Source organism: Alligator sinensis, unplaced genomic scaffold (assembly GCF_000455745.1).
Source record: "Alligator sinensis unplaced genomic scaffold, ASM45574v1 scaffold659_1, whole genome shotgun sequence".
Taxonomy (NCBI): Eukaryota; Metazoa; Chordata; order Crocodylia; family Alligatoridae; genus Alligator; species Alligator sinensis.
The window spans coordinates 951,776-973,381 of NW_005842265.1; the positions used below are offsets into that span (position 1 = coordinate 951,776).

Genomic DNA, 21,606 nt, shown 5'->3' on the forward strand with positions numbered 1-21,606 from the left:
ATGGAGATAGGTTTGTGGGATTCTGTTAGTGTGTGGGTATGTGGGGTGTGAGGGAGGGTGTGAGTGTGGAGTGAAAGACCTTGTGAGTGTGGATATGTGGGGTGTGGGTGTGGATATGTGGGGAGTGGGTGGGTATTGGGTTTGTGGGGGGCCGTATGTGGGGGGAGGGTGGCTGGGATGTGTGATGGGGTGTAGGGGTCTGCCTATATAGCAGTGCGGGGGGGGGTGTGGGTGCTTGTGTATGGTGGGGTGTGCAGGTGGGACTTGCCCTATGAACATACACACACACACACACACACACACACTCTCTCTCTCTCTCTCTCCCCCCCTCACTGTATGCACACGCGCGCGCGCACACACACACACACACACACACACACACAGAGTCTCTCCCTCCATCATTTTTCTCTGTCTCTCTCTCTCCCCCTCCCTCATGGCAAAGATGGATGGGTGGACACACACCCTCCCTCCTGCTCCTGGCCCTGGGGTACCAGTGTGGGCCCCGTGCTCCCATGGTCCGGTGATGCAGCCATGTGGTGCTGGAGCAGGCCAAAACCTGCAGCAGGCAGAGAGTTCCAGTTGAGGGGAGCAGGGATAGGAGGGGACTGGGGGGGGCAGGGCTGGGCTGGCCTTGTTGCTGGATCCTGCCAGCTCCCCCTGGGTCCTACTGCCTCTATCTCCTGCCATCTTTGACAGGCAGCCAGGAGCAGATAAATATACATTTTCTAAATATTTTAGGGGTCCCACGGGCCATATTTTGCCCACCCCTGGTCTAAGCTATACAGTGGTTTTATGGCATGGATAATTAAAACACTAAAATGGAATTGGTATCTTCCTCTTTTCCTTCCTCTGCTCTCTCTCCTCTGCTTCGAGGCTAAGATACTTTACCTCAAAACAGGCGGTTGCTTGGTTAAGGTTGTGGCACAACTGGAGTTGGTCAGCAGATAGGTCCTCGCAACTCTTCATGTCACATTCAATTTTCTTAGGTATGCCTTGTATCTTAGTAATGGCCTGAGATCTCATGATGCCCAGAAGAAATATTACAAATTTGGGAGCAGAGCACTTGTTTTGGGAGTCAAAGAATCAGGCATCCACATACATTGTCCAACCCTGTGAAGTTGGTGCTTGAAGATCACCAGCTCGGTGCTGGTAACACTGGTTTCTCTACCATTTGTGCAACAATCTTCCCATTTGCTGTGGAGGATTTTCTGGAGGCATGGCTGGAGATACCTCTCCAGGCTCTTGAGATGATGATGGTAGGTCACCCACATTTCACATCCATAAAGGAGAGTAGGGACGATGACTCCTTTGTAGACCTGGATCTTGGTGTCTTTCTGGAGACTGCAATGAATAAAGACGCAACGAAGCAATTTCTCAAAAGAGGCACTTGTGCACTGGATCTCCTCATCAATGTTCACTCTGAGGGAGGTGGCTACCAAGGCAGGGAAAGTGCTCAACTACCTCCAGAGTCTTTCCCTTGATGCTAATTTGGGGGGGGGGCAGAGAGGTCACATTCATGGCCAGGAGCAGGCTGATAGAGTATTTTAGTCTTCTCAATGTTGAAAGAGAGACCTAAAGTTCAGTAGGTTTCTCCAAAAAGATATAGGATAGACTGGAAGTTTTCCTCAGCATGCACAAGAATGGTACAGTCATTGGCATATTGACAGTCAAGGATGGTTGTTTTGAGTAATTTGTTCTTCAAGCGAAAATAACCAAGATTGAAAAGCCCTCCATTCATTTGGTATTCAATAGCAATTCCAGAGGGAAGGCAGTTCTTAATGAGAACCAGGATGACTGTCAGAAAAATGGACAACCGTGTTGGGGCAATGACACATCTTTGCTTGACCCCAGTTTGGATGACAAATGGATCCGTCTCCAATCCACTACATAAAATGGTCACAGTCAACTGGTCATGGAGGAGCCTCAAGACCTCCACAAAAATAGTACAGGAAACCCTTGCTATTCACGGGTTCAGCATTCATGGTTCTAAATATTCGCAAATGCCAAACCCGCATTTTAAATACACTTTGTACACTTACAGGAGCTCCTCAGGAGCTCCGCGCTTGCTGCCACCGGGCTCCCACTACTACCACCAGGCTCCTGTCGCTGCCACCAGAGCCATACCCCCCACCCCCCCCCAGCCACCGGGGGCACTGTGTTTTTTAAGGCAGTGCCTTATTCGCAGATTTCACCATTTGCGGGGGAGATGAGAACGTATCCCCCACGAATGGCGAGGGTCGCCTGTATTAGAACATTAAACAGACATTTAAAAGAAAAGAAAGGACACCAAGTAAAAGCCAGCCCAGATACTCTGCATGTAGACTAAATCATGTCTTAAAAGGCACAACATCCCTGTATCTGATTTTACTAACATTCAAACTGCAGTTTCCTATGATGGATACATGGATTAATGTGGCAATGCCCTTGACTTGTTACTACTATATAAACATATCAGTTTTCCTATATCAATTGACAATTGGTGTGTCTGTGAAGCCCAGAACATCTTATGTTCTTTATAAATAATTTCTGAGTGCACAACCTACAGCTGACAGAACGTAATCTACCCTAGGCTGCATTTTCCAGGTGAATCTAACTTTAATGAAGACGGAGTCTTACTTGTATATTCACTTTTTTGTTCCCACAGAATTGGTTTTTTTTGTCAGAGAAGGGGCAATCACTGAGGTTGAGGAGTTTGGGAGATATACCAATTTTGGTATAACTTGGTCCTTCGCTTCTGAAGTATGGTATGATGTAACTATTTGGACAATATTGCAGTTTGTATGAATCAAAAACTCTTTTAAAAAGGGACATTTCTGTTTTCTTTACAAGACTCACCGGGGCTTGTGGTATAAGCTGTCCTCCCTCCCTTACTCTTGCTATCACAAAATGACAGAAAAAGAAACATACTTTTCACAGAATAAACAAGAGGAAACAGTACACCCAAATCAAATTACAGCAGCCCACCATGCTGACCCAAGGCTAAATTATGACATCAAGTCTGTGAGGCACAGACCAGGGAAGGGATGGTGGAAAGTTGCATGACTAGGGAAAAGAAGGCCTTTCTGTTTGCAAGGGACAGCCTCCTTGAAATCCTCATGCCTGCTACTACACAGCTGTCATGAGATACATGTCATCCCTCTCTCTATGTCATTACAATTCTGAAAGAGTTCTGGTGCTGGGACCCAAAAGTCCCAGGGGTGCAGGGCATGAAAATCTTTGTGCTCCCTTGAGTGCAGTAACTGCAACAGGGCCTAACCTTTTAGCAAGCCACACACATTTCTCCTGCCCATCTCACTGAACACCTGGTGAAGTGTGAAAGTCCTATAATGAGGGAGATCAGCTAAGGCTGTTCAATTAGAATAGCTGATAAATAAGAAAAAGTGTTCACTTAATGGTCTGACTACTCCCCTGTGTTTCTCTCTCCCTCTTTAAACACTATTAAGATAACCCTTTCCTTAAACAGCAAAATCTGAGCACAAGCAAGCATGTGTATACATCATTGGTGGTCCATTAAATGTAAAAGTGTGCAGGTGCTTTACTCAGTGTTGTTTCTTTTCTGCCAAGGCTATTATTTGTCATAACAAATTAGGGCAAGTGATGGCGAAGGAGACATTCTTTTGTCCTGAAATAATCGCACCAGAAATCTTGGGAGATGTTAATAGTGGTTGTACTATCAAGTGTGTGTGTGTGTGTGTGTGTGTGTGTGTGTGTGTGTGTGTGTGTGTGCGCGCGCGCTTGCATGCAGCAATAGGACTGCACCCAATTAAAACTCCATCTGTGGTCCTCCAAGTCACATGAGCTTTACCAAGCTATCTGTTCAGAAGAGTCTGATACGTAAGGCCCATGACAGGGAACTGCACAGCAGCTGGGAAAGTGGGGTCAAAGAATGGTGGGGAGGAAGAGATAAATTGGCCCCTTCCCCCCCATGCCTCCTAAGCTGTCATATCTCAGCTGGGCCTAGCCCCCTCCTCGTTTCCCCCCTCCTCATGTCAATGGGCATGATTGTAGTAATGTACAGTGTTAATGTGAAGTATCCACTGTGTGTGGCTCAGGAGAAGGAAGAAGAAAAATAAAGGCAAAAATTCATCATCAGAATTATTTTGCCATGAGAAGTAAGGACTTTCCTAACACAAATGAATGGGAAAATTTAGCTGGAAGCTTAATACCTCTAACATGGGGAAGTAACTCCCTCTCATTTTCCCAAACTGTAAACTGGTCCAACCTTGGGAATTTTGTTTAATGTCTCAGATTTTAAAGCCAGAGGAACCATTATGAACATCTAGTCCAGGGGTGCTCAACTGACAGGCCACAGGCCAAATGCAGACTACAGAGCCATTGCATCCAGCCCATGAGATTCCCCCACAGATTTGGCGGTGAGGAAGTAGTGGCCATTAATATGCCACCCTCCTCCCTGCCATATTCCCAAACCCTAAGCCCTGTGCCACTAGTCAGAGCCAAGCCATGCAGAAAACCTCAGCCAATACCAGTCTTGCATCATGTACACTGCTTCTAGTCGAACTAATACATATCTTTTAGAGCCAGGTTGTAAAACTCACCCCCTGGCTCTAGACTACATGGCTCCTCACAGGCTGGATCTGTACTTGGCAGCAATGGGGCAAGTGGCAGTGGTGATGTAGGGGCCAGCAGTATGGCAAGTGGCATCAGAGGAAGTGCAAGCAACACGGCCAATGATGGAAGCAGCAGGGTGAACGGGCATGGCACTATGTGGACACAGCCCTCACTCACCCCTCCTGCTGCCCCGGTCATGTCTAATGGGGCCTCACAGCCCCAGATTCTGCATCAGGTCCTTCCCCACTAGCCCAGTCCTCCAATTCCCTGGTTCAGTAGCAATTCCATGTGGTTGACACACCTCTTTTAGAGTGAGCCATCTACAGCCCTGTAATTAGACAGAGATACAGAGCCTTTTGGCCAAGCCCCTTTAACAGTCAAGAAAAGTGTCCCGTAATAGCATCCCCAAGATAAAGCAAATGATTTCACTCCTGGGACTGGACTGCAGTAATGCAAAAAAGCCCCACCTTGGAGTAGTGCTGAACTGGAGAGAACCTCCACATAAATGTTTACGTGGTAACAACAGCCCCTCCACCCCCTCAAGCCGTGACCCCATGAGCATGTCTGGGGACAGACAAGGAAATGAAGACACAAAGACACGTGCAGAGTCAGCTCTCAGGCATGCTTTCTCCTACCCTGCAGGAGACATTTTTCAGGATGTTTGTGATCATAGATGACACATAAGTATCAACAGTGGGGGGTGGGAAGTGGCACAACTCCATGCCACTGCCACCACCCCCGCCACTGCCAGGTACTGGCTCCAACCACACATCGCCTATGCCTATGATGATCTGTCCCCATGTAGTTGGAATGGGGCCCAGTCCTTAAAGAGCTGAGGAATCCTTCTCCCTTCTTGATCAAACATTCAGAAAAGAGCAGAAATTACTGGAGACCTACAGCACTTAACTGATTAAGATCAGTGGGTGTTCTGCAATTCAGTTAAATGGAAACAGAATCACACCTCCAGCCTGCTGTTACTAACACTGCTGCCTCCTGTGGTTTGGAAACACACCTATGTCATACCCCTCTCTCTCCCCATGAGAAAAGTTCCTAAGCTACTGATGTGCTGAACCACAGTTCAAAAGCAAACAGCCTCAGAACAGATTTGGGGGAGAAGGTAATCTGCTATTATAATGAGGTGAAAATACTGATATTTTCTATGATGAGGCAGCCAATGTCACCTGTGCCACCCCTAAAGAGAGAATTCCTTGGCTAAGAAGTTTCCAGTGAATTCTCCAGCATGCATTGTTCCCCTCTTCAGGAAAAATAGACTGCAAGTTAACTGACCGCTCAAACAGAGACTCTGGCCTCAGCTCCCCACTTTGTGCTCAAGTATTGGAACATCTGTAAGTTGTGTCACACACTGCTCAGAGACCATTGCCAAATCTGTGCAAAGAAAATTAAAACAAAAAAGGTTCCTGCCCAAACAGTTCTAAATATATTCAGTATAGAGAGAACTTTCTGAATACACTTGGAAACCAAATACTGGTCACTTATGCAACGGCTTATAGGAGGGATACAACACAAGGGATCACCACAAGGTGAAATAGATTACCTCTACTATTCTCCATCCCAAGCTCAAAAACAGGGTGTTGGCCTTCTAGATACGGGCTCCTACTACAGACTTTTGGCTGTAATTTACTTCTCCCTTCAGTTCCATTGCAAAATTGTGGTTCAGTACATCTGTGTCCTTTACCAATCCATTGGCCATTGAGGAGTGACATCTTCATCCCCAACAGTACTCTTTTTCTCCTACAAAGATACAGCTGCTTGAATGTGCCTGTGCTCTGACTGGCTCTGCGATTCCCAGCTCTCTGCTCCCAAGAAATTAGAAAACTGTGTTTCAACTGCTTTTTTACTTTTTGATAGGCAAAGAAAGAGCTGTAGGATTGGTTGTCTTGATTCCTTATAGCTTTACAGGTGAAATTATCAGTTTTATTATTATTATTATTATAAATTGCCTAAAGGCCAAACCCCTGAGTAAGAGGCAGCATATGACTGCTGTACTGGCACTGAGAAAGACTTTTCTCAGGAGAAAATTTCTACAGCACTTGTACAGATGCAGCCTACTTTTGCCTCTCATGCCTGGCCAGCTACTTTGCCTCTGTCATTACTCCCCACCTTTCTTTATCCACACCCTGCCTGCTGGCTTGATAGGGCAATAGCTAGGGAACAAGGACTACACACCACAGCTAACCCAGACATAGCACCAATCAGGAGGCTGGATGCACTCTACTTCCGTGTCTAGCCAACAGCTCAGTCCAGAATTTACAAAAATGTCCTTCTTTCCCATACTGCATGCTGAAGGCATGTAGCAAATTAAACAGAAAAAACTCATTTGCTGAATTATGACATATATTAAATAGGGACAGTGCCACAAATGGTGATGTCTCACAAATTCCAGTTTTTAAACTCAAAACCACTAATACCCCTTGGTCCTCAGTGTTCTTCATCCACTTAGACACAAAACCCATTCAAGCCCTTTTTTAAACTCTTATGATTTAACAATATTGTAAACCATAATTGGAGAGTTTCTGGTTTTATAGACCTTGTTATTATCCCTGGGCAGCTCTGGTTTAGTGTAATCTGTTTTATTATATTCAACAGACTAACAAAAATATAACATGGTATGAAGTACAAATGCACAACACATTAATGATAATTTATGTCAGCAAATAACACTTTACTTAATGAAAATTCTGTTATATCACCCTAGACCTGATGAAAAAAATTATATAGATGAAGATTTACATGCAGATTTTTACATTTGTATATATTAATTTAGCGGGTGATGCCACTGATCAGTTGATTTCTTCTGGGCTACCCACTGCCTTAATAAAATGTCATGAAACTGTATCTGAAAAAGGTCAATCGGGTAATCCAATGCAAGAGTTCATTATAGCACACAGTAGAAGTTGTCTACAGTAGAAGCTCCCAGAAAGTTTACAATAATGTGAGCCTGTACTCCAGCAACTGTTAACACTGGTATAACTGCTAAGAATGGTTAAAATACTAAACCCAAAGAGAACTCAATTATAGTCACCAACATGCTATTAAGACCCTTGGTAGTGAAAACACCTCCACTAGTATTTACACCATGGATAGCACTGGGACAGTTGTACTATTGCTAAAATAAAGCAACAATTTTCTTTCCTACTTTAGAAGCACCCTGTACTTATAATTTTCTAGTGTAGTACAATTCTGTCTAGCAGAATTTTGGCAGTATAAACCAAACAAATGATTTCTTTGTCACTAGACCATTGTTCTTCTATAACTAGAGGTAGCTATACTAATCCTATAACACTTCAGCCTCCCTCAGCTTTCCATCACGAAAGTAGCTGTTCTTAAACAACACTTTAAAAAACGACTTGAATGCAAAGTTGCAGAACAAGAAATCCACAGACTAGATTATGTTAAGTATGGTCTTAATAGAGATTCTGGGTTCTTATACCATTACCTGGACTAACTTTTATAGCCCCTACATCCCCCAGTAGGTTAACTGCTTTGTTTATCCCTTTTGATCTCTTCAACCCACCTTCACCTCTCCCAGCAGTGCCAACTCCCCTTATCCTTTCCTCCTCATCTCTCTATCCATTACATTTAAATTACTTTATTCCTTTTTATTTAGTACTCCTGCCATCTGCAAATCCAGTCACATTATTAGACAAAGTAGGCTGTCACCTACAAAAGCTTTTGCCTCTCTAAACAAGTTAGTCACTAAGGGCACCTATACACGTGCCAGATGCCTGCTCCGATACATTCAAATTAAAACGTGTTGGATCAGACTTGATTAATTGAGTCTACTGAAGCATACTAATTAGCATGCTCCAGCAGCCTTAGTGTCACATATTCAGCATCCCTATGCTTCAAAATGGCAGTGGGCGCACTTTAACTAAAGCTCATTGAAAGAGCTTTAGTTAAAGCACTCCCACCACCATTTTGAAGCGCAGACCACTGAATACATGAAACACTGCAGGCACTTTAATTAGAGAGGCTCCCAAGAGTCACTCTAAACCCCCATCCCTTCATCCCACCCCAGAGCACGTGTAAAAACACCCCAAGACTGCCTACACACATACTTGGGGGGGGAGCATTTTAATTAGAGCAGTTCCTGGTCAGCTGCTCTAATGCAAAATGCCCCACCATCATATGTATTAAGCCCCCACATTTAAAAATGGCCACAGGATACTTTATCTAAACCGCATTCAATGAGGTTTTAGATAAAGTGCCCCATGATTTTTAAAATGTGCAGGGGCTTAATACATGTGATAATGCAGTGACGCTAGAGTGCTTTAATTGGAGTGCAGAGAAGATGTGATTAATCAAGTCTGCTCTGATGCATTCGAATTAAAACGCCAATGAATATGTATATAGGCAGCCCTAAGTACCACTCTGCTCTGCCTTTTGTCTGACTTCAGACTAACATGGTCAACTAACCTCTCACACAACAAATGACAGCAAGCATTTAAGTTAAACTAAACTGTTAATCACTGCACTCTCCAACTCTCAGAATACATTATAATTCACAGAAATACATCTCATAGTATCTTGCAATACTGCAGTGATAGAGGGTTTTCCACAATAAACAGTGGGAGAGCAAAGCATATTCCAAAATGGAGATACAAGTGAATAGCCCAAATATAGATGAAATATAGTCACAACTGGCTGTTCTGTACTCATTAGAAAGGGGACCAAAAACAAAACATGTTCAAGGAAAAAAGAGTAATGATTCATCAGAAATGGAAGACACCTGTAGCAGAGCACTACATTGCAATTATTCTGTATGATCAGGATTACCTTAGAAGTTTCAAAAGAAGTGGAAATAATTTATAATTCTTTCAATTCTGAGCCTACCAATATCAGACTGGTGGTGAGCATGGCACTTAAATGTATATGGAAGCCAAGTATAACAAGTGAAAAGTAAACATAGTAAGAAAAATATACTAGACACACCAGAAACTCAGGCACAGAAGTCCAAAACAAATGCATTGTAATGCCTTAAAACATCAGCAGCAACATTACTACATATTCTTCACTTGGTAGGATGGGTTGGTCAAAAACCAAGCCTTTTAAGGAAAGGATGGAAGAAGAAATCTAGGGTAAAATAAATGAAAGAAAAATAAAGTAAGTCAAAAACACTTCTCAAAATAAAGCAAGGACTATATAGACAAGATATTAAAGACAGGACCAAATATAGCTTATAGAATCATAGAAAATTAGGGTTGGAAAGGACCTCAGGAGGTCACCTAGTCCACCCCCCTGCTCAAAGCAGGACCATCCCCAACTAGATCATCCCAGCCAAGGCTTTGTCCAGCCAGGTCTTAAAAACGTCCAAGGATGGAGATTCCACAACCCTTCTGGGTAACCTGTTCCAGTACTTTACTATCCTCCTAGTGCACAAGTTTTTCCTAATATCTAACCGAAACTTCCCTTGATGCAACTTGAGACCATTGCTCCTTGTTCTGTCATCTGCCATCACTGAGAACAGTCTAACTCCATCCTCTTTGGAACCCACCTTCAGGTAATTAAAGACTGCTATTAAGTCTCCTCTCAGTCTCCTCTTCTCTAAACTAAATAAGCCCAGTTCCCTCAGCCTCTCCTCATAACCATTTCCGTTGCCCTTCACTGGGCTCTCTCCAATTTGTCCACATCCTTTCTGTAGTGGGGGGCCCAAAACTGAACACAATAATCCAGATGTGGCCTCACCAGTGCTGAGTAGAGGGGAATAATCACTTCCCTTGATCTGCTGGCAACACTCCTATCAATGCAGCCCAATGTGCCATTACTCCTCTTGGCAACAAGGGCACACTGCTGGTTCATATTTAGCTTACTGTCTATCCACTGTAAGCACCAAGTCCTTTTCTGCAGAGCTGCTGCTTAGCCAGTGGGTCCCCAGCCTGTACCAGTGCATGGGATTGTTCCATCACAAGTGCAGGACTTTGCACTTGGCCCTATTGAACCTCACAAGATTTCTTTTGGCCCAATCCTCCAATTTGTCTAGATCTCTCTGAATCCTAACCCTACCCTCCAGTATATCTACTACTCCCCCAGCTTGGTGTCATCTGCAAACTTGCTGAGGGGGCACTCTATGCCATCTTCCAGGTCATTGATGAAAATATCAAACATAACTGGCCCCAGGACCAGCCCCTAGGGCACTCTACTTGATATGGGCTGCCAACTAGACACCGAGTCATTGACTACTATCCTCTGAGCCCAATGATCAAGCCAGTTTTCTATCCACCTTACAGTCTATTCATCAAATCCATACTTCCTTAACTTGCCTGAGAGAATGTTGTGGGAGACCATATCAAAAAGCCTTGATAAAGTCAAGGTACACCACATTCGCTGGTCTCCCCACATCCACAGAGCCAGTCATCTCATCATAGAAGGCAATCAGGTTGGTCAGACATGACTTGCCCTTGGTGAATCCATGCTGACTGTTCCTAATCACCTTCTTCTCCTCCAAGTGCTTAGAAATGGATTCCTTGAGGACATGCTCCATGATTTTTCCAGTGATTGAAGTGAGACGGACTGGTCTGTAGTTCCCTGGATCCTCCTTTTTCCCTTTCTTAAATATGGGCACTATATTTGCACTTTTCCAATCATCCAGGACCTCTCCTGATCTCCATGAGTTTTCAAAGATGATGGCCAGTGGCTCTGCAATCACATCAGCCTCCTCAGCATCCGTGCGTGCATCCCGTCTGGCCACATAGACTTGTACACGTCCAAATTTTCTAAATAGTCCCTAACCTGTTCTTTTGCCACAGTTGGCTGCTCACCTCCTCCCCAAACTGTGCTGCCAGGTACAGTAGTCTGGGAACTGACCTTGCCTGTCAGGACTGAGGTAAAAAAGGTATTGTGTACTTCAGCTTTTTCTGCATCCTGTCACTAGGTTGCCTCCCCCCATTCAATGCGGGCCCCTCACTTTCCCTGATCCTCCTCTTGTTACTGACATACTTGTCAAAATCCTTCTTGTTACCCTCCACATCACTTGCTAGCTGCAACTCCAATTGCACTTTCGCCTTCCTGACTCCATCCCTGCATGCCTGAGCAATACTCTTGTACTGCTCCCTAGTTGTTTACCCAAGTTTCCACTTCTGATAAGCTTCCATTTTGTGATTTACCTTACTAAAGAGTTCCCTCCTAAGTCAAGCTGGTCTTCTGCTGTACTTGCTAGTCTTCCTGTGCATTGGTATGGTTTGTTCCTGCACTCTCAGTAAGGCCAGCTTACTGTACTTGCATAAAGTACAGCCAACTCTCCTGGACTCCTCTCCCACTCAGACTAGCTTCCCAGGGGATCCTGCCCATGAGTTCCCTGAGAGAGTCGAAGTCTGCTTTTCTGAAGTCTATGTCCTTCCTCTGCTGCTCTCCATCCTTCCTCTCCTCACAATCCTAAACTAAACCATCTTGTGGTCGCTGCTACCCAGGTCGCCATCTACTACTACATTCCCCACCAATTCTTCCATGCTTGTGAGCAGCAGGTCAAGAAGAGCAAAGCCCCAGTTGGCCACTCCAGCATTTGCACTAGGAAGTTGTCCCCAACATTCTCTAAAAACTTCCTAGGTTGCCTGCTCACTACTGTATTGTCCTCCCAGCAGATGTCCGGGTGATTGGACTCCTCCTTGAGAACCAGGGCCTGCAATCAGGAAATTTCCACTAGCTGTTTGAAGAAAGCCTCATCCACCACTTCCTCCTGATCTGGCAGTCAACGGCAGACCCCCAACCATGACATCACCCTTGTTGCTGTCCTCTCTGACCCTAACCCAGAGACTTTCAACATACCTATCTCCAGTTTCATACTGGAGCTCTGAGCAATCATATAGCTTTGTACATGAAATGCAACTCTTTCTCCTCTTCTCCCCTGCCTGTCTTTCCTGAACATTTTAAACTCATCCATGACAGTGCTCATCACGTGAACTATCCCACCAAGTCTCTGTTATGCCAATCAATTCATAGTTCTGTAACTCTGCAAGGATTTCCAATTCTTCCTGCTTCTTTCCCAGGCTCTGTGCATTCATGACACCTAAGGTACAGACGCCTAAGGTAACTAGCCAATTGCACTGATTTCTCAGGAAGAATGAGAATGCCTCCCCTGTTGCCCCATCCTGCTTCCGCTTCTTCCACATCATGAGGAGGAACATTGTACTCTGACTTTTCTTTTTAAGAGGTTACTATGTATGTGTTAGCTCTTGCTAATTTTCACATATAATATATGAATGGAGATACATATGAATGGAGATCCATATCTCTATTCATATATATATTTATTTGAACATATTATATGGGAAAATTGCCAAAAGCTAAACACACACATTGGACCCTGAAGCACTTTTTTCTTCTTTTCTTTTTAAAGAGTGGAAACATAGTAAACACGCAAATGCAGTTTTCAGAGGCTATATTTTAAGTAGCCATATACATCAGCATTAGACATAGCAAAATACTCCCTTTCTAAGCACTAAATTAAAGGGTTGCCTCTTAACAGATCAAATATTCTGCTTTTTTTTTTTAAGTGACTAACAAAGTACAGAAAAATGTGTTGTGAAGAAGCCAGTTGTACCATTGTATTTGGTTTATTAAAGTCAGGAAACATACGACAAGGAGGAGAGGGACAGCAGCGGATTAAATATGCTATGTAAACTTTTATTAAAATCCAAGAATTTACATTCACTGTAGGACTTTTTCTTGATGTCCAGAAACAATAAAAAAAATGCGCACAGCCTGTTCTTACGTTCCTTTAAGCTCAAGGTACTAGTGATACCAGCCACACAAGTTTGATCTCAATAGTCATACAATTTATATAACCTGAACAAATTATACTTACTGTGTGCTATATTAGTGTGTATATTAACTATAGGCCGGATTTTTTAAATTGTTTTAAAATCTGTCTAATATTAGATGTGAAATCCAGCAGAAACTTTTACTCTTGAGTTTAACTGTTTGGGCCTAACACTATAACAGATTGCATCAAGGAGTATCATTTAAGATTTCTGAATTTGAGATGTACTGAATCATGCCTTGTAGGGTTCCAGCAGTGTAAACCTAAAATGTTTCTAAGTGGTAGAAGGCGAGTGGAGTTCTGCTGCCCCCTCACAAAAAAACCAAAAAAAAAGATCATGTTCAGCTTACAGTAATCATTACCATGGCATTTGTTTCAATCACAATTCAAAAGTCCATAGAAATCCCAAATCTTTCCTTTTGATTTCACAGCTACAAAAGGGGCAGGGCCAGTGAAGGATAAAGAAGGGATAAAATAACATGTCTTTTTTATATTAGGATGCAGGCTGCATATTTAATCCCAAGAGATTTGTTTTGCATCTTGCTATACCACGATCCAAAATGCAAACTACATGCACAGAACAAATGAAAATAAGGGATATAAATGGAATACTGGATATAATGGATATAAATGGAATTGCAGTATACCAGAGGGGGAATAACAAATGATAACTTGGACATAGGGCCTGGGCACCAAAAATACCATGGTTTGCACTTAGACAAAATTTTGTGGCTGAATGGGTAGTTTAGTCCCTACATTCCATCTTTAGAGTATTATTGCAGGACACTAATCTCTAGAGGGAGTATTAGGAAGCTTTTTTTCATTTCAATTTTGCTAACACAGTCCAGTTCTATTAAGTATTAGACTGCTGATGAGATAAACTGTCCCTGCTCTTGCAGAAGGAAGGAGTGGAAACAGCGATGTTCTGCTGAGCAAGATGGAGACTGACAAATCAGCTCCCTCCCTCACAAAAAAAAAAATCCACAATTAAGACCATTTTCAGATCACAGTAGTCATTATCATGGCATTTGGTTTCATCCACCTGCAGTGGAGTGCTGCTTGGCAAGAGCTTCCTTTCCACTGTTTGCAGCCAGAGGATCTTTTGCTGCACAGATCTTTTCATTTCCCACTTAGCTCTACTGCTAAGGGGAGAGGAATGGCAACAGCAAGGGGCGAGGGGGAGTGAAAAAAAATTACACACCCAATCTAACCAAGCTACTGAGGCCATATAGCTGACCTAGATTTCATTCTAGAGCCAAATATTCTCCCAAGCCCAGCCTAGCCACTGAGAAACAGGCTTACTCTTTGGCTCTGAATTCACATGGAATAGTGATCATTTTGAAATACCATAATTACTCAAATACAAGACAACCCCCAACAAGTAGATTCCATATATGGAAAATGTATAAATTTGTTCTAATTTTCCAGGTATAGAATGTAATTATTGAAGTTTTGCCATGAATTTCTCTCCTTCAAACGGCTACAGCTGGGAAAATAAATCTGGAGGGTCAGACAGAAGGCAGGTAGCCCCTCTGCCCGCTGCCTCTCTCCAACTTTTTCCCCTCTCCTTACTGTCAGATCCTGCTCTCCCTCAGTACATGGATGGTGAGGAGCAAATTTAAAAATGAAGGCCTTGAAATAAATATACCTATAGTAATTTGCCTTTATGCAAATTATTTACTCCATAATACTAATTTTAAGCAAAAATTTTGTATTACAAATTATGCATGATATTAGTCCAAAGCCAAAAGGCTCATAATTTACCATATCATTCATTGGGCTGGGCCCCAGGAGCATGCACAGCATTTCAAGGAATGGTAACCCCACAGCTGAGCATGTGTGTGTATTCCTGATACCCCTCCACAAAGGATCCATGTGCTAATTACCCTCCACTCATGAATGGAACCAGGTGTTCTTGTTATGAGTCCTGGGATCCTCCAAAAATTTATATGAGATGAGGCACAGGGCAACCTGGTTCAGCTCCACCTCATGAACGGCAGTGTTGGAGTAGAACTTACTACCCCTCAGAGGTGGCAGTGAGCCAGGGAGGTTATACAGATTGCACCATGGCACACCTGTTCAATTAAAGATCAAGCAAAGCTTTATTGGCTACACACATGCAGCAATGCTACACACGTGTTAAAGTGAATCTCACCGTGCTGCAACAATCTGGGATGGGTTTAACAAGAGTTCTCAATCAGCTGGCCACATTGAGGTGAGGCTCCCAGGTTCCCATGTTGCTTTGATCACCCGATGTTTCTTGGGACGCAGTCCAAGAGAGAGACACTTTGTTGTCCTTTGCTGTATCTTTCATGACTTGGTGCAATATCATTGTTGCTAGGTGGTTGCTAGGCACCGTTGCTACCCTATCTTATTTTTCTAAGCAGTTCTATCTTTCTAAACAATATTTACAATTACAGTCTCCAGCTTAGACACCACAAACTTGTTGCTCTTAATTCCCTAAGGTTGGTTTCTTGTTGTTATCCTTAACTGGGACTTCTTGACCTGACTTTTTCCCTATCTGCTGTTTGTTTGCTCTGCTAAGTCTCCAGGCTAAGTGCAAAACTGGACATCAGCTATTTGAGCCAATCTAGGGTTCATCCAGAAGATTCTGGGAGTTCTGGCTACTCATGTAAAGTAGCTGCAATGAGCCTGTATTTTCCTCTCTACAGGAAGAGCTACACTAATAATATGCAATAAGCTGAAAGAGCAGGTGACAGAGGGATGCTGAGTGAACTGTTTGGGGCCTTGTCTGGTGATGCTTTCCAGACATTTAAGGCTGGTGAAGAAACAGGAATCACTGGAAATGGGAAAGAAAGGCACAGCTCAGCTGTGGGAGTGAAAAAGTAGTAAAAGTGTATTCAAAGTAGTAGCTTACCATGACTTTAGAAAGAGTTGGCACTGAGGGAGTCTATATGCAATAGGCACTACCACATAGAAAACTGTACAAAACTAAGATTAGAAGGGATCCTCAGGAGATCCAACTCCCTGCTCAAAGCAGGATCATCCACAGCTAGATCATCCCAGTCAAGGCTTTGTCTAGCCAGGTCGTAAAACCCTCCAAGAACAGAGATTCCATAACCTCTCAAAGGAACCTATTTGAGTGTTTTACTACCCTCCTAGTGAGAAAGCTTTTCCTATCTACTTCCTTTGCTGCAACTTGAAACCATTGCTCCTTGTTCTGTCGCCTGCCACCACTGAGCACAGTCTAGCTCCATCCTCTTTGGAACCACCCCTGCTGTAATTGAAGCCTGCTATTAAATCCCACCTCAGTCTTCTCTTCTCCAGGTGAAATAAGCCCAGTTCCCTCAGCTTCTTCTTAGAAGTCATGTCCCCCAGCCACCTCACCATTTTCACTGTTTGCCACTGGACTCCCTTCAATTTGTCTACATTCTTTCAGTAGTGTGGGACCCAAAACTGGACACAGTACCCCAGATGTGGCCTCACTAGTGCCAAATAGAGGGGAATAATCACTTCCCTTTATCTGCTGATAACACTCCTACCGATGCAGCCAAGTATGCTATTAGCCTCCTTGGCAACAAGGGCATATTGTTGGCTCATATTCAGCTTGTTGTCTACTGTAATCCCCAGGTCCTTTTCTGCAGAGCTGCTGCATAGCCAGTTGGTCCCCTGTACCAGTGCATGGGACTATTCACTTGTCCTTGTTGAACCTCATGAGATTTCTTTTGGTGCAATTCTCCAATCTGTCTAGGTCACTCTGAATCCTAGCCCTATCCTCCTTCAACATATCTACTACTCCCCACAGCTTGATGTCATCTGCAAACTTAATGAGGGCCATTTTCCAGGTCATTGATGAAGATATTGAACAAAATGCCCCAAAACCAACATCTAGGGCACTCCAGTTGATACCAGCTGCCAACTAGACATTGTGCCATTATTACCCTTTGAGCCCAATGACTCAGCCAGGTTTTTTACAGTCCATTCATCCAACCCATTCATCTTATTCAGATGGGCTGCACCAACTTACCCTTGTGGTAGGTTCCCATAAGTATGCTTGCCCAATATGGGCCATGTGTTTTAAAGTCATGCTCAGTGATGGCTACATTTAATCAGCTTCATAGTTGCTTTCCATTAATAAGTGCATGCTACTTTTGGCAGCAGTTTAATGATAAACAATGTATTTCATGAGGTTTCCTTGTATACAAATATAAGACAAGGGCCTTCTGCTCCCCGCCATGCTGACTGATGAAAAAAAATCTCATCTTGTATTCCCGTAAATATGGCACAGACACTTCTGGATCCAATCCTGCTCACAAACTAGCTCCCCACTGACTTTGACAAGAGCTGAGGGCAGAGGCCAACCTGAACTCATCCTTATTGGGTTTTAAAAAGAGAAAAACATGGGGTTTTTTGCTTCAGACTCAAATATTTAAAATGTATATGGTAAAGTTCCAGTTCATTTTTCTCATTTCACTAATTTCTATCATTTACACTAAATCCATCAATCTAACCCGTGAATGTAAATTCCGGCTTCACTAGGACTCATTGATGTCAACTGGGCTCCATGAAGGCCCCTGGGGAGATCCATGGGCCATAGCCCTATGCACTAGTTTAGGTATACAAGGTCCAATCCCAGTACATAGGGCCGGGAGGAGGCAACTCCGGGCCTCAGAGCCTCATCTCGGCATGCAGGTCAGGACAGGGACAACAAGGGGCCTTGGGGCCTAATCTAGACATGAAGGGGTGGCACGGGGCCTGACACCATCCAAAGCTTTAAGGGGCCCAATCCTGGCATGTAGGGTCTGATCCAGCCCACAGACTGGCCCCATACCACTCATCTGGCCTACAGGGGCAAAAGGTTGAGTGCCAATTCTCTACACCAATAAATAATAAGGTCTTTCATATTCATGAGTTGGCCTTACATTATATAAAGGTTCTACATTTAAAGAGTTTATAAATATTAGAAGTTTTAATAAATGGTTAATGAGTGGCAGCCCAGAGACGGGGAGAGCTGGGGCCCGAGTCAGGCACCACCATAGCTGCATGAGCCTGAATAGGAGAAGGGCCCAGCCAGCTTGCAGTCCATACAAAGCTTGCAACCCTCCCTGAAACAGGTATACTACCTTGGTGCACTGAAGGTCACCCTTTGGTATTGCTTTTCAGCAGTGTCCCAACAGGGGGTACAGAGGGGTTTCTGGTATTTCTGGTTTATAATTCTTTTGAACTGAAGAAAAACGTGTCTGTTGGGAGAGACAGGAAGGGGGTGGGGTGGAGAAGGGAAATGAGAGGGTTTTTGAGGACAGCGATAGCCCCCAGATGCTGGAATGCTCTGGTGGGAGAGAAGCAGGGGTGGAAACTTCTGAACACGCACCGTTTATCTCCATTCTCCTAACATCCACCTTCTGCTGCTGTGTGAGAAGGGAGACTGGGCTTGATGAACTGACTCAGTATGTGGCAGTTCTTATGTATGCTCTTATGTTAAAGTCTAGCAAGTTGCTTAAAACCATCAGTAACACACTCATATGATTATAATTATTTATAAAAACCATACTACTTATATCTATAACAGGCTTATAAAAATCTATTCATCGTTTACAACTGGAATCTTAATGTAAAGCGTGACCTGTACATTGGCACCTAGCCATAACAAGAATTCTTTATAACCCTCCCAATTTAAAAATGCTTTAAAAATATTTAAACATGATAAATGCTTTATATTGCAAGGGTTTTATTAAAATTTGATAAAAAAGGAATAGGACTCAGATTAATTACATGAACTGAAAGTAATTTAGCCTGCCACTCCTCTTTTTTTTCCTCCCAAGCAAGCCTCAGCTTTCCCTTCCAAGATGGTAAGAAATCTATCTATTACTTCATGGCCGCCCAGTTCTCCTTATTTTTTCCCTTCCCTGCCTATTCTGTGTAATGATACACCAGGGACACCTAATGCAGAAGAGGCCACACTGGAATTCAGTGACTGACATGAGACTTGCAGCTATCAGGAAGACAGTGAGCAATAAGACAGTGTATTTGGGTCAGGCCCTTTAATTAGTTATTAAAAACAAACAAGCAAACCTCACCTGTTCTTATATGTTCCCCTCAAAAAGAAGAAATTAATCAAATGCATCTCCTTTTGCCTAACTTCAAGCAAAGAGACTGGGGATTTTAATAGGGGAGAGGAAGAAGAGAGCGATTAGGGAATTAAATGCAACTGATTTATTCAGAGAGAAAGAACTTTCTAAAACATTTGATTTTATTCTTACATAATGGGCAAATGCAGCCAAGGAATAAATTGGGGGGGGTATGCAAGGTGCTGCACAACCCCCATACCATGCAAGGATAGGGCAACCTGTCAAAAGGCCTTAAAGTCCCAACAAAAGCTGTTTCTCCAAAGCTGCCTCTTAAAGATAACAATTAGCTCCCCCAAAAGCAGATGTCCTTACATCCTATGATGAAAGCACCCTCCTGATTATTATGCCAAGCCAATTTTCCCTCCTCGGAGCTTTCCAGCAGCATGTTTGGAGAAAAATCAAGCCCTGGGAATGAAAGTTCCCTGCTAAAGATTACACAGCTCAAATTAGCAGTGCCCCTCTCAAAAGCGGCAGCCTCCCACACTTGCAGCAAGGTTACCTCACAGTCTCATGTAAATATCCACTGTGGTTTTCACATTCCAAATTGTTTACATGCAAAATGCTGAATCATGAAGCTAAGAGGACAGAATACAATGTTGTGGCACCGGGGTTTCAGCCTGTTTTACCAGAACAGCCCCACCTCATTTTGTGCTCGGTGGGTTGTTTTTTTTAAGTCACACGCTTGGTTTTTGGCAGGTTTGAGCGCTGCGGGGAACAGCCAAGGAAAACAAAGAAATAAAAGATCCTGGTGCTCACTCGCTGCTGGCTGTCCAGGATCCAGGACCCGTACAGCACAGGAGAGAGAGAGAGAAAATAAGAGCTTTGCCTTCCCCCTCCCCCCCAAATCCTAACCCAAAGGAGTGCCCATGCTCCTGCATTCACAAAGCAAAATAAGAACTGCCATTGACCGGGTCAGACCATAGGTCCACCGTGCCCAGTGCAAGACCCTTCACCCAAGGCAGTCAGAGAAGCCCTTGAGTGCTGACAATGGGTTTTTTAACCTGTAACCAGACCAGATTGAATGCACCGATACCATCAGATTGTAGATGCTAAACAGTCCTGAGGCTGGCTACTACTTGGATGGGAGACCACCTAGCAAGCCCCTGTGCCCTAGCAGCCCTGTGTCAGGGAGTGGAGGCTGAAAGGGGGAGCAAACTGGGTATGCCCAGAGTTGTTTCCCACCCCCCCCCACTGTTCCTCTGTCCATTGCAGCCTCCAGCACAGAAGGTTTGGGAAGTCCTGAGGCAGAGGCTCTCCAGCACTCAATAGCTGATGATGCCCCTTTCCTCCAAGAATTTGTCCAAACAAGTTATGCTTACAAGAAAACACCTCTTGTGGGAGCAACCTGTCCTCTTCTCCCCCCCACCCCCGGGGCACCCTTCCTGCTGCTGCTGCACTAGTGGGGGAACTCCTCCCACCCGGACAGCCTCTCTCAAGGGATCTTTGCTGCTCTGATGGGGAAGTCCTGTAGGAGCAACCTGCCCTCTTGTCCCCAGCACCTCCCTCAGGATCCTTGCTGCTGCTCTGAGGGGAACTCCTCTTAGGAGGGCTCAGCCCACCCTCTTCTCCCCAGCACCTCCCTCGGGGCATCCTTGATGCTGCAGAAGGGGAACTCCCCTGTGGAAGCAACCTGTCCTCATCCCCACAGCCTCTCTCAAGGGATCTTTGCTGCTGCTCTGATGGGGAAGTCCTGTAGCAGCAACCTGCCCTCTTCGCCCAGCACTTCCCTCGGGACCCTTGCTGCTGCTGCTCTGAGGGGAACTTCTCCAGTGGGACCAACCCCCCAGCACCTCCCTCCGGGCATCCTTGCTGCTGCTCTGAAAGGGACTCCTCCAATGCAGGCAACCTGCCCTCTTCCCCCAGCACCTCCCTGGGGGGCTCCTTGTTGCTGGCCCGAGGCGGACGGGGGCTGTGGCTGCCCCCCGGGAGCTGGCTGCGGAGGCGCTGGCCCGCTGCCCCGGCCGGCACTCACTTGAAGGTGAGGGCGCAGAGCGGGCGGTAGGACTTGTGGCTGGTGTTGTCGGCCATGCGCTTGCCCCAGAAGTCGTCGGGGCGAAGAGGGCGGGAAGCGGCGCGGCCGGGCGCACGTCCGGGTTGTTGACGATCGCCCACACGTCGTCGTGCACGAACTCGCCCCGCAGCGAGTTGCCGAAGCAGAGCGCGCCCAGCCCG

The 21,606-nt window shown here is 44.6% G+C and overlaps 1 protein-coding gene across 5 annotated transcripts in view; it reads right to left on the reverse strand.

Moving 5' to 3' along the window:
- TMTC1 (transmembrane and tetratricopeptide repeat containing 1) overlaps nucleotides 1–21,600 on the reverse strand; it is a 257,444-nt gene extending 235,844 nt beyond the window's left edge. For 4 of the 5 annotated variants that reach the window (XM_025209059.1, XM_025209058.1, XM_006027760.3 and 1 more), the window contains exon 1: nucleotides 21,407–21,600. In XM_025209059.1, the coding sequence (XP_025064844.1) occupies nucleotides 21,407–21,462 (56 nt within the window). In that variant the 5' untranslated portion in view covers nucleotides 21,463–21,600. Of the gene's footprint in view, nucleotides 1–9,522; nucleotides 9,664–21,406 lie in introns of all 5 variants that reach the window. The other variant, XM_025209057.1, reaches the window with a different exon arrangement.
- Between the last annotated feature and the right edge of the window lie 6 nt (nucleotides 21,601–21,606).